The sequence below is a fragment of the Carcharodon carcharias genome, chromosome 12 (assembly GCF_017639515.1).
Source record: "Carcharodon carcharias isolate sCarCar2 chromosome 12, sCarCar2.pri, whole genome shotgun sequence".
Taxonomy (NCBI): domain Eukaryota; kingdom Metazoa; phylum Chordata; class Chondrichthyes; order Lamniformes; family Lamnidae; genus Carcharodon; species Carcharodon carcharias.
This window is the reverse complement of record NC_054478.1, coordinates 65,650,655-65,663,368: the sequence shown is the minus strand read 5'-3', so window position 1 is coordinate 65,663,368 and position 12,714 is coordinate 65,650,655. Positions and strand designations below refer to the sequence as shown.

General features: G+C 41.3%; 1 protein-coding gene across 3 annotated transcripts in view; it reads right to left on the bottom strand.

The window, feature by feature from the left end:
• The window catches only part of cd302 (CD302 molecule), a 48,701-nt gene that overhangs the window by 33,116 nt on the left and 2,871 nt on the right, over positions 1-12,714 (bottom strand). For 2 of the 3 annotated variants that reach the window (XM_041200086.1, XM_041200085.1), the window contains exon 2: positions 8,214-8,333. The exons of the other annotated variant lie outside the window; for it this stretch is intronic. In XM_041200086.1, the coding sequence (XP_041056020.1) occupies positions 8,214-8,333 (120 nt within the window). The remainder of the gene's footprint in view (positions 1-8,213; positions 8,334-12,714) is intronic. 3 annotated transcript variants of the gene reach the window in all.

Sequence of the window (12,714 nt, the reverse complement as noted above, 5' to 3'; positions counted from 1 at the left end):
GTGATCTGGCAGAGTGGCATTTGAAGTTCTCAGCACACAATTTCAGACCAAATCTGAGCCACACATGAAGCTCATTACCAGGAGTCGTTCAATCATTTGATAGTTTGTCTTGCAAAAACATAATGGCCAGGATTTTGTGGTGGTAATGGTGGCAAAACCATCAGTATTCACCTTCAATGCTCCACTAAAACTAAAAGCAACTTTGGGACTGCACACATGCCAAATAATGCAGAAGTCCAGAAGTGTCTGTTTGTTGCTTTTCCGGAGAGTGTGATGTTGATGTCTCCAAATTGCAATCAATGGAAAATCTTTTTTAGCTAACGTGAACTTCAAGGAAGCCCATGCCACAGAGAATGCTAGATCCTTGTGGCCAGCGTTCTTTGAGGTCAGCAGTGAGTGCCATTGCTTCATCGCTGACCACAAACTCCAGATCACTATCTTATCTTCTGACATGGGGTATCTGATAGGAAGGAGGAGGAAGGAAAGAGCTACAACAAAAAACAGTTCACCTTCACCTTCCACTCCAGTTGATGGGAATGAGGAGTGAAGGCATGTGATATAAATTCTAAAGAAGATTGTAAATCAAACAAACCTTTGATTAAAAAATGGCATAATATTTCTGTAACCATTGGTCCATTTAACCACACCCTCAATTCCGTCTTTGTTGCCCTTGCCCTCAAAACGTATATTCTCTCCCATGTCATTCATCCTCCTGGTATGACTCTTTTCTCATTTCCCAGGTCCAAAGGGCTCACACGTCATACCTCTGCTGCACAATTGGTCTAGCTATCCATCATCAGAAACAAAAAATAAAAAATACCTGGAAAAACCCAGCAGGTCTGGCAGCATTGGCGGAGAAGAGTACAGTTGACGTTTTGAGTCCTCATGACCCTTCAACAGAACCAAGTAAAAATAGGAGAGGGGTGAAATATAAGCTGGTTTAAGGAGGGTTGGGGGGGTGTGGGGGGTGGAGAGAGAAGTGGGGGAGTGTGGTTGTTGGGACAAGCATGCAGTAATAGAAGGAGATAACCAAAAGATGTCCTGCTATCCATTCTTAATTAGCACATTCTTTTAGATAATATCACCACCTTCAATACCTCTTTGTTCTTTTGTCCGTGACATCTTTTGGTTATCTCCTTCTATTACTGCTTGCTTGTCCCAACAACCACAGCCCCCCTTCTCTCCCCCCACCCCCCAAATCAGCTTATATTTCACCCCTCTCCTATTTTTACTTAGTTCTGTTGAAGGGTCATGAGGACTCAAAACGTCAACTGTACTCTTCTCCACCAATGCTGCTAGACCAGCTGAGTTTTTCCAGGTATTTTTTATTTTTTGTTTTGGATTTCCGGCATCTGCAATTTTTTTGTTTTTATATCCATCATCAGATCTAGCTGGACCACACCACTGAACAATTACAGTGTAGGAGGAAGACATTTAGCTTGTTGTGCCTGTGCTGGCTCTCTGCAAGAGTAATTCAGCTAGACCCACTCCCTGCCTTTGCCTTGGAACTCTGTAAATAATTTCTCTTCATGTGCTTCTCCAATTCCCTTTCAAAAACCAGCATTGAATCTGCCTCCACCACACCCTCAGGCAGTGCATTCTGGAGTCGAACTACTTGATGTGTAAAAATGTTTTTCTTCATGTCACCATTGCTTCTTTTGCCAATTACCTTAAATTGGTGCCCTTTGGTTCTTGACACTTCCACCAGTGGGAACAGTTTGTCTCCAACTACTCTGTAGATCCCTCATGCTTTTGAACACCTCTATCAAATCTCCTCTCAACCTTCTCTTTTCTAGGGGAACAATCCCAGCTTCTCTGATCTATCCATGTAACTAATCCCTGGTTCCTTCATCCCTGGAACCATTCTTGTAAATCTTTTCTGCACCCTTTCTAAACTCTTCACATCCTTTCTAAAGTGTAATGCTCGGAATTGGACACAAAACTCCAGTTAAGGTTGAACCAGTGTTTTGAACAGGTTTATCATAACTTCCTTACCTTTGTACTCCATGCTCTTATTTATAAAGCCCAGGATCCCATATACTTTATGAACTGTACTCTCTATCTGCCTTGTGCCTTCAAAGATTTGTGTACATATGCTCCCGGGTCTCTTTGTTTCTGTCCTCCTTTAGACTTGTATCCCTTATTTTCTAGTGCCTCTCCTCATTCTTCTTACCAAAATGTATTAATTCACATTTCTCTGTATGAAATTTCATTAGCCACATATCAATCCATTCCATCAACCTATCTATGTTCTCTTGTAGTCTCTCACTATCCTTCTCAAAGTTCACAATACTTAAAAGTTTTGAGTCATCTGCAAAATTTGAAATTGTGACCTGCACAACCAAGTCTAACTCATATATCAGAAAAGCAGTAGTCCTGGTAATGGGAATGCCATTATGTGCCTTCTTTCAGTCCAAAATACAATTGTTCACCATTACTCTCTGGTTTCTGTCACTGTCCCTTTTTTTTAATTCATACATGGGATATGGGCGTTGCTAGCTCGGCCAGCATTTGTTGCCCATCCCTAACTGCCCTTGTTCAGAGGGCATTTTAAGAGTCAACCACATTTCTGTGGGTCGGGAGTCACATGTAGGCCAGATCAGGTAAGGATGGCAGATTTCCTCTCCTAAAGGATATTAGTAAACCAGATGGGTTTTTACGACAATCGTTTCATGGTCATCATCAGACACTGAATTCCAGATTTTTATTGAATTCAAATTTAAATTCAAACCCAGGTCCCCAGAGCATTACCCTGGGTCTCTGGAATACTAGTCAGTGACAAAACCACCATGCCACCGCCTCCTCCATGGGGTATTCTATGGGCTTCAACTCTGGTGGCACTTTATCAAAATGCCTTTTGGAAGTCCATGCACCTCTCTGTTACCTCATCAAAAAAACTCTAAACAGGCTAGTTAAACATGATTTGCTTTACCAAATCCATACTAGCTTTCTTTAATTAACCCACACTTGTCCAAGTGACTGCTAATTTTGTCATCTCTAAAAGTTTTCCCACCACCCTGGTTAAATGAATGGCTTGTAGCTGCTGAGTTTATCTTTGCAACCTTTTTTGAACAAGGATGCAACAGTTGCAATTCTCCAGTCCACTGGCACTGCCTCTGTATCTAAAGAAGATTATGGCCAGTGCCTCTGCAATTTTAACCTTTACTTCTTTCAGCATGCTTGGTTGCATCCCCTCCAGTCCTGGTGATTTATAAACTTTTAAGTATAGCTATCCTTTCGAAAACCTCCTGTTTATCAATGTTTAGCCCATCTAATATCTCAACTACCTCCTTTTTCACTATGGCCTTGGCAGCATCTTCTTCCTTGGGAAAGACAGATGCTTAGTACCTCAGCCATGTCCTCCACTTCCATGTGTAGATCCCCTTTCTGGTCCCTAATCGGCCCCACCCCTCCTCTTACTACCCTCTTTCCATGCAAATGTCAATTGTAGACTTTTGGATTCTCTTTTATGTTAGCTGTCAATCACATACGCTCTCTTTGCCTCTATTATTTCCTTTATCACTCCGCTGAATTTTTAAATTCACCCTGTTTCTCACTTGTATTATCAACCTGACGTGAGTCATATGCACCTTTTCACTGCCTCATCTTATTCTCTATCTCTTTCTTCACCCAGAGGGCTCTGCCTTTGGTTGCTTTACCTTTGTCCCTAGTGGGAATGTACTTCCACTATCCCCTCTTTAAAAGCAGCCCATTTGTTACAATTTTGCTGCCAATCTTTGATTTTACAGGAACACAAGAGATAGGAGCAGCAGCAGGCTATACGGCCTGTCAAGCCTACTTTGCCATTCAATTTGATCATGGCTGATCTTGGGCTTCTACTCCACTTTCCGGCCTGCTCCCACAATTCACTGAGAGACCAAATATTTCCTCATCCCTGCCTCAAAAATGGATCATACACAAGCCTCGAGGGCAGAGCATTCTAAAAATTCACAGCCCTCAGAGTGAAGAAATTTCTCCACATCTCAGTCCTAAATGATCGACCCCTTATCCTGAGACTGTGTCCCTGTATTCCAGATTCCCCAAACAATAGAAACAACCTCTCAGTGTCTAGCCTGTCAAGTTGCTACAGAATCTTGTTTATTTCAATGAGATCACCTCTCATTCTAAACTCCACGGAATATGGGCCTGATTTACTCAGCCTCTCATCATAGAACAACCCTCCCATCTCTGGGCCCAATTTGTGAACCTTTACCAATTCCAATTTATCTGGACCAAATCCTTTCCCATCCACTGCAAGTGGCCCCTCATACAATTAAATATTTTAACTCTAGATTGCTCCTTGCCCTTTTCCATAGCTAACATAAATCTTATGATACACTGTTCCCTAAAAGTTCTCCTATTGACACTTGATCCACCTTATTTCCACAACCAGATCCAACAATACCTCTTTCCTCATTGGGCTGTACTGATCTTGATACTGATCAAGAAGATTCTCCTGAATACACTTCAGAAACACGTCCTCTCTTGCCCATTTCACTATCAATATCCCAGTCTATATTAGAATAATTAAAGTTCCCATTGTTGCTGCCCTATAGTGCGTGCACCTCTCTGTAATTTCCTCGCGAATTTCCTCCTTTATTTCTTTCCCACTAGTTGGTGCCGGATAGAAAATATCCAGTAGTGTAATGCTAGCTCTATTGTTTCTTAATTCAAACCAAATAGATTCTGTCCTTGATTCCTCCCTCTCCTGCACTGTAATTTTCTCTTTACTCAACAGTGATAATTTTGCTCCATTCTTCCCTATTTTTCCTGAACACTTTGTATCCGGGAATATTTAGTACCCAGTCCTGACCTTTTGTGAGCCACGTTTCCATTATTGCCACAACATCCTATTTCCATGTGGCTATCTGCCCCTGCAGTTCACCAATCTTATTTACCACATATACACTTACTTATTTACTCACACCATAAACCTAATTAAGACCTTACTGCATTCCCTCTTAGTCTTATCCAACCTGATACCTTACTATTTCTTACTCTTGTGCTGTCTCTCCCAATCATTCATGCGCCTGGTTTCTTCTTTATATTGCTACATACTGGCTCCCATTCCCCTGTCAAGTTCATTTAAACTGTCTTCAACAGTCCTAGCAAACCACCCTGCAAGGACATTGGTCTGGGTGCTGCTGTGATACACATGTCCGGCCTATGCAGGTCCCAATTCCCCCAGAACAGTCCCAATTTCCCAGAAATCTAAAGCCCTCCCTGCTGCACCATCCCTCCAGCTATGCATTCATCTGCTCTGCCCTCCTATTTCTATAGTCAATCACACATGTCACCAGGAGTAATCCAAAGTTTATTACCTTTGAAGTCCTGCTTGATAGTCACCTTCCTAGCACCCTAAAATCTACCCGCAGGGCCTCATACCTCTTTCTAGCTGTGTCGGATATGGTTCACAACCTCCGTCCATTCACCCTCCCCTTCTCAAAATGCTCTACAGCAGCTCAGTGACATTCTTCACCCTTGCACCAGGGAGGCAACATACCATCCTGGAATCACGGCTGCAGCCACAAAAACGTTTGTCTGTTCCCTTAAGTACAGAATCTCCTTTTAAATATTTACCCTACTTTTCTCCTGCCTCCCTGTATAGCTGTGCCACCCAAGGTACAGTGGACTTAGCTCTATCTGCACTCACCAGAGGAACCATCACCCTCTGAACAATTATCAGAACTGAATGCTGGTCAGAGAGTGAGATGCTCTCAGGAAACTTCTTTGCCACCCGGCGGTCACCGATTCCCTCTCTGTCTCCACATCATTGAGCTGCGGGATGATGATCTCTAGAAACTTATCATCTACATAGCCCTCAGTTTCATGGATGCACTGCAGTGACTCCAGTTGTTGCTCAAGCTCTGAAACCTGAGCTCAAGCTTTACCAGCTAATGACACTTCTTGCACATATCATTGTCCAGGAGACAAGAAGTGCCTGGAGTTCACATAGGGCAGGTTGTGCTTTCCAAGGGACTGGGATGCTCTGTTATAACTATTTGTTAGACTATTAACTAAATTAAGAGAAATAAACTTAACACTTAAATAAACACTCACAAGCTTCTCATCAATCAGCTCCTTCCATTCTGCTGAGGTCACTTTATCTTACAGGGTTTTAACTTAAATATTTTACTTAATCCTTATTACCTACATATCTCAGATTTTAATTTAAAGAGAAATTTGTTAATGTTTACAATTCTCTATCTAGTTCTAACTTTATCCCCAGATCTGATTAATTAATTTAGCACCAATTGTAATTGTGATACATTATCAAATCTACAATGTCGAGAATATAGATAAATTAAAGCTTAAGTATTTCATCAAATTGTCTTATTTTCAGTTTTGGTGCTAATTAATTGATCTAGCATATCATAGATGCTGATTAAATTAAATTAAATATTTAACTGTAGCCTTAACTGTAGACTTTTGTGCTGTGACATCACTGTGCAATCTTTTTAAAAATCCTTTTTAAATGACTCACTGACTAAAAGTCACACTGACTCTCTCTGACAACTCTGCTCTCCCTTCACCCCTTAGACCACTCCGCCTGACTCTCTCTGCTCTTGGACTTCACTCCTTAGACCAATCCGCCTGACTTTCCCTGGCCACTCTGCACTCGCTCCTCTAACCATTCTGCTCTTGGTTCATGCTCCTCTGACCACTCTGCCTGGTTCTCTCTGACCACTCTGCCCCTGGGCCTCACTCCTTATATCATTCGGCTCCCTGTACACTTCTTGTCAGTTAAATTGCTAACCACCCAATTTCCTTTCCTGGTCCATATGCTAGCTAATATTATAAATGGTTTCCTCTTCCTTTAAATATCTTCATTCTGCACTTACTTTAAAAACACACCCACATCTTTGGAAACTAGAACCAAAACAATCTCCTTTTTCTCTACAAAGTTCTTGAACATGTTGTTGCCTTTCAATTCAGTGCCTATGCAATTCAGTCCATACCATAGCATTGAAACAATCCTAACAATAGTCACAAATGTTATCTTCTGTGACTGTGAAAATAGCCACAGAAGATAACATTTAACCTCTCTGCAGCATTTGTTTGTTTCCACCATTATTTATCCAATCATAGCCAAAACATCTCCAGCAAAGTGATCTCCTTGTGTTTCCAAAACCAATACCTCTGGAGTCCACCCATTTCCTTGGCCATTTCTTCTTCCTCACTTACTTTCTGCTGCTTTGCAACATCATCCATAGACATACCAATAATAGGCAGCTCTCGCTCTGCAACATCTCTCTTAATCAGATCACTATCTCTGTGTTGTCAGCTTGTGTGTCCACTATCTAGTCTTGAATGAGGTGCAATCTACACAATGTGGGGAATGAAGCCATCTTCTGCAGCCCCTGCACCACCTCTATACTCTCAGGATCAATCCTACCCCTCCCCAGCTACTGTTATAGCTGAATCAAATTGTTCTCAATCTTAGTATCCTATGTGAGTCCACACAAAGCTTCTGACCCCACGTAATCTCCATGACAAAGATTACCTACTTCCACCTCTGTAACATTGCCTAACTCTTTTCCTATTTCAAGCAATCTAATGCTGAAACCCTCATCCACACCTATATCATTTCCATCTTTGATTATTCCATTGCTTTCCTGGTTGGTCTTCCATTTTTCATATTCCAAAAGCATTTCACACCAGGTCTCACTTACATATAACCCCTATCCTTAGTGACCTACCTTGACTCCCAAGTACACCAATGCTTCCAATTTATAATGCTCACACTAATGTTATATTCCTCCATAACCTCATCCCTCCCTATTGCAGTAACCTTGTCTTGCTCTTCAAAAAACCCCTTAAACTCTGATTCTGGACATTTGTGCATCCCCCTTCTCTTCACACCACCACTGGTGGATGTGCCTTAAGCTGCCTAGGCCCCATCTTCTGCAATTCCCTCCTTAACCCATTCCTCTCCTAATTCCCAACTTTCTTCAAGACTCTTCTCAAAACTCACCTCTTCAATAAGCTTTTTGCCAACCTTGCTCATAAATATCTCTCTTTGGTTCATCCTTTCTGATTGAATGTATCTCATTGAAGTGTCTTGGAATGTTGTTCTATGCTAAAAATGTTATAAGAATGCAAATTGCCCTATCAATAACCAAATCTGAAATATTTGCAGAGATGTTGCACAGTACTTTGTATGAAATGTACATTCAACAACTTTAAGAAATATTTTAAAAGGGATACAGTACCACTTTCTTTGCACATTTCTTGAGCTTTGCTCATTTCGTAGCCATTTCCTGGAGTTGAAATGAAAGTGTACCATTTGCTTCCAAATGGAATCCACGTGATACCAGAATCAAAATCACATTCTTTCAAAAAGAAGGGAGAAAATTTTGTTATATCCAGCTTTCAAAATCATAAACTTTCAACATAAATTTCCAAGAGTTACAGTTTCAGGAAACCCACTAGACTTAATATCAAAGTCAGTATTAGTCGTTTTCGTAGATTGCATGACATATACATTCTAATTCACTTATATCCTCCATTCCGCCTTTTCTACCTACTTGTTATCAGGATGGAATTTAATGGTCACGGTGGGGGGCCCATCCATCGGCTGGAAAAACTGGTGGCAACCCCACCACAGCTATTTTCGGGAGGCACTTACCTGCTTCTGTTGGGCTTCCCAGCTTCTATGAGGGAGATTTCTCCCCAGAAATCCTAGTACGGGGCAGATATCCCACTGGCTGGCAGCTTTCAGCACCAGCCATGCCACCAGGAGTGGTGGCCCTTGCCACAGTACGGCTAAGTAGAGAATTGTTGATGGAGCCCCAGGAGTAAGGTGAGTGGGACAGGTTTGCTGGGTCCAGACAGGGAGGCTCTGGCGAGGGGGGAGGGGTTTGGAGTGGGGGCCAATTTGAAGGTTGGGGGATGGGGTCTTACTCCAGGTCCTTGTGTTCCCACTGGAAGGTGCCTCCATTGGGCAAGGAGGGATCCCCCAACCAGATCTGACCCTAACTGCCAGGGTGGCATGGCCTATGTGACATGGTCCTCACCGGCTACTGGCTGAATACCAACGGCAGCAGGATGAAGTTCCTAAGGGGCCCTTATGTGACCATTTAAGGGCCACAATTGGCCTAAGGGCATGAAGGCCACCCTTGAACCTTCCCATCCCAGACTTAATTAGAGGGAGAATGAAAGATAGCAGGATCTCTATCTCACTTTTCACTCGCATAATCCTTTAAAATTGACTTTCCACTCGAAGAAATAATTTTTCCTAATTCACCCTAACTATAATTTTAACAATATTAAGAAACTAGAGAAATTAAGGAGTAGATTTAACAGAGGTTTTTTAAAAAAAAATGAAGCATTTTTTTGGGTGAAAATATCCCAGTACCGTAAGTATCACCTCACAAATATAGTTTCATTTAGCTCCATGCGCCTTATATTAATCTGGTGAATCCACTCTGTATGTTCTCTATGGCTTTAATGTCATTTCTAATTGGGTGCGCTAAACTACAGAGTAAATTACCGAGTTTTTAGCATAATTTGGGACTGAAAATTGTAGTTCAATCCACTACCATCTCTTCTTTGCTCCTTCAACAGTCTAGGTTGCATGAAATCAGAGCTCAGTGACTTACCCACTCTAAATTCTGCTATGCATTTCTAGATACAATTCCTTTGGTATAGACTGAAGCAAAATATTAAATAAGTATATTAATACCTCCTATTTGTCTAAACAGCCAGTACAAAAACTACTCTGCATGTGTACACAGTATAATGAGCATTGGTTAATGGGTTTTTTAACTTATTTCATGGATCTGAGCATCGCTGGCAAGGTGATGGGGAGTCAGGTGGTGAGTTACTTTCCTCAGGCTTCCTAGCCTCTGACCTGCCCTTGTAGCCACAGTATTTATATGGCTGGTCCAGTTCAGTTCCTGGTTAATGGCAACCCCCAGGATGTTGAGACGGGAATGGATTTGTCATTGTTTTAATGTGTTCTTAGCATAGTTATGCAGTTTAATTTAAAGCTTTTTTGCATTTCACACTAACTTGCTTGCAATGTATAATAAAAAATTGCATTTATATAGCACATTCCAAAGATGTTCAAGTAGTTTACAATCAATTTGAAATGCACTGACTGCTGTTAGGTGGCAGCCAGTTTATGCTCTGAGAAGTTCCACAAAGAGTAAATGACAGAATGACTCTTTGGTTATGACACCAGGAGAACTTCTAAGTCATCTTCAAAAGGTGCCATGGAATTCTTCACATCGATTTAAGTAGGCAGACACAGCCTCAGTTTAATGTTCGATCAAAATGGTGGCACGTTTGACAAAACAGTGCTCACTTAGTGCTGCACTGCATTTGGCAACCCTGATCTGGATTGACAATCGGGAGAATTGTGGGGTTTCAGGGGTCCTCAAGTTAGTTTGTCCCACTAGTCTCCCGCTAAATGGTTTCTCCCCATCAGTAGTCTTCTGTGCTCCCTGATGCATTGAGACGATCAGAAAAGTGTCAGACACTAAAACTGTATATGTGTAGGCTTTTATTATTAGAAGTCATTTTCAATGTGGTTGGACGAGTTCCTCTGACAAGTATCGCTGCTTCTATGGATTTATCTCATCAAGCCTTTTTAAATCAATTTTACATTCATAAACATAGTCCACTTACTGCTTTTAACTATAAGACAAAATAGGAGTTAAGACTCTTGAAACCAGCAGTTAGTGCGGAAAAATCAGTGAAGAGTCCGGCATTGCATGGGCTGAGGTAGCAAGACTTCCTTTTTTCTTTCTTCTTATAAGGGAACCAGCCTATGTAGGTTTGAAGTCAGTTATGTAATTAAAAAGAGACCTTTTAGCACATTTAAGTGGTGGTTGAGATGGGGAGGGAGCACCATCAATGGAGAGTGCATATGCCAGGTGACCTTCAGTGGGGAGGGGCAGAAAGAAAGGGACTTGCTAGTTCCTTTGGGTCTGCAGCAAGGCCATACCCATGTTGGAGTTTGACGTTAAGATATGAGGAAATCGGGGCTTAAAGACCAATTGTAGCATCATTACTGCCACACTGACTCAGATCTAGTAACTCAGCATTGGTCAGGAATCAAACCCAAGCACATTCCTGCTTAATGTGGTTCAGAACCACATTGAGAGGTACATCTACCATCTGAGTCACTGCGCACCATGTGGTCCTGGCTGGTGTGTGGCTGTGTGTGTCGGGGGTGGATGGGCCAGGAAAAGAGGGGTGGAAAGAAACAGAAAAAGACTGGCTAAGCTCTGGACCTGCAGCAATAAATCTGGATAAAGTGTGATTCTCCCCTTCAACATCTTCAGTCTGCATTAGCAAAATAGCTGACGGTATTATCACAGATTTTCTTTGTATCCAAACTCGGAGCTTTAAATCCATGGCCACGTTCTTCTCTGATGGATGGATAGGCATAATTTGGCTGCCTGTATCTTTTGAGTTGATACTACTGGCTATTTGTGAAGGAGTGAATAGAAGGAAAGGGGGAAATTGCCTTTGTCACTAAATGATTTATGGTGATGAGGTTGGGTGGGTAACAGTCCTCTCTGGTGTGGTTAATTTGAGTCACTGGTTTTTATCGCTGTGTTGGGGTTTGAGAAGGAAGTTCTGTTTCTGAAATGGAAGATGTGATCCTGGAATTTTAGTCCAGTTCAACACAAAATGGGCCAGAGTGAGCACTGTGTTTGTTGCTCCTGATTCATTTTCTGTTAAACAAATGATTGGTGGGGTGGAGCAGACCTTAGGCAGCAGAAGGGCACATAATTTAAATTTAGGACTTAATAAATTCTTTTTTTATATACGGTGCTATTTCAGCGGGAGCAAGAAAAATGACAAAAATACTGAGATAATTGTTGTAAACACATCATAAATGCATGATATATATATTTTTTAATGCGCCGACCAGCTTCAAAACAACAGAACCCACAGAGTGATCACGCAGAGCTTTCTTCATCAAGTTCAACCCTAAGAGGTGAAAAACTTTTCAATGGTGAAGGTGTGAGTAAAAAACAAAGCCATTAGCCTTGCAAAAGCAAGGAAATGCAAGGACAGGTACTTAAATTTTGGTTTTATTATACCTCAACCGTAGGGTGTAATTTGTGCACAAGTACAGTCAAATGATCTTCAAATGGTCTCAATTATGAAGACATATATTCAATGCTTGGTAATGAAATAAAAACAAGAAACATTTTTTTTGAGCCAATAACTAAGGAAATGGTCAGTACTAAAACACTAATGAAATTCATAGCTACTGCTGATAAAAAGCTTGTAGTCTCATCCTACATATCAATGCAGAAAATCGCTGAAGCAAATGAAAAAAATTACATACAAATGCTGAGGAGTTGATAATGCAGTGTGCCATTGAAATGGCAAGGAAAACGTTTGGAGAGCAGAAGGCCAAGGAACTGGAAAGAAACAATTTCTAACGACACTGTCATGGGATGGATTGATTTAATGTCAGAACACAGTTTACCTGTGCATTGATCAACTGCGTGGCAGTGACTTTGCCACACAGCTTGATGAATCCACGGACATTTCTAAAATGTACCACTTACTTGCCTGTGTTCAGTATGTGTGGTATAAGGAAATAAAATACTTTTTATTCTGCAAAGAGCTCAAGATAACAACATAGGTCAAGCAAAAATTTCTAAGTTAAAAGCAAAATTCAGTGGATGCTGGAAATCTGAAACAAAACAAAACAAAAATACATAGAAAAACTCAGCAGAACTGATG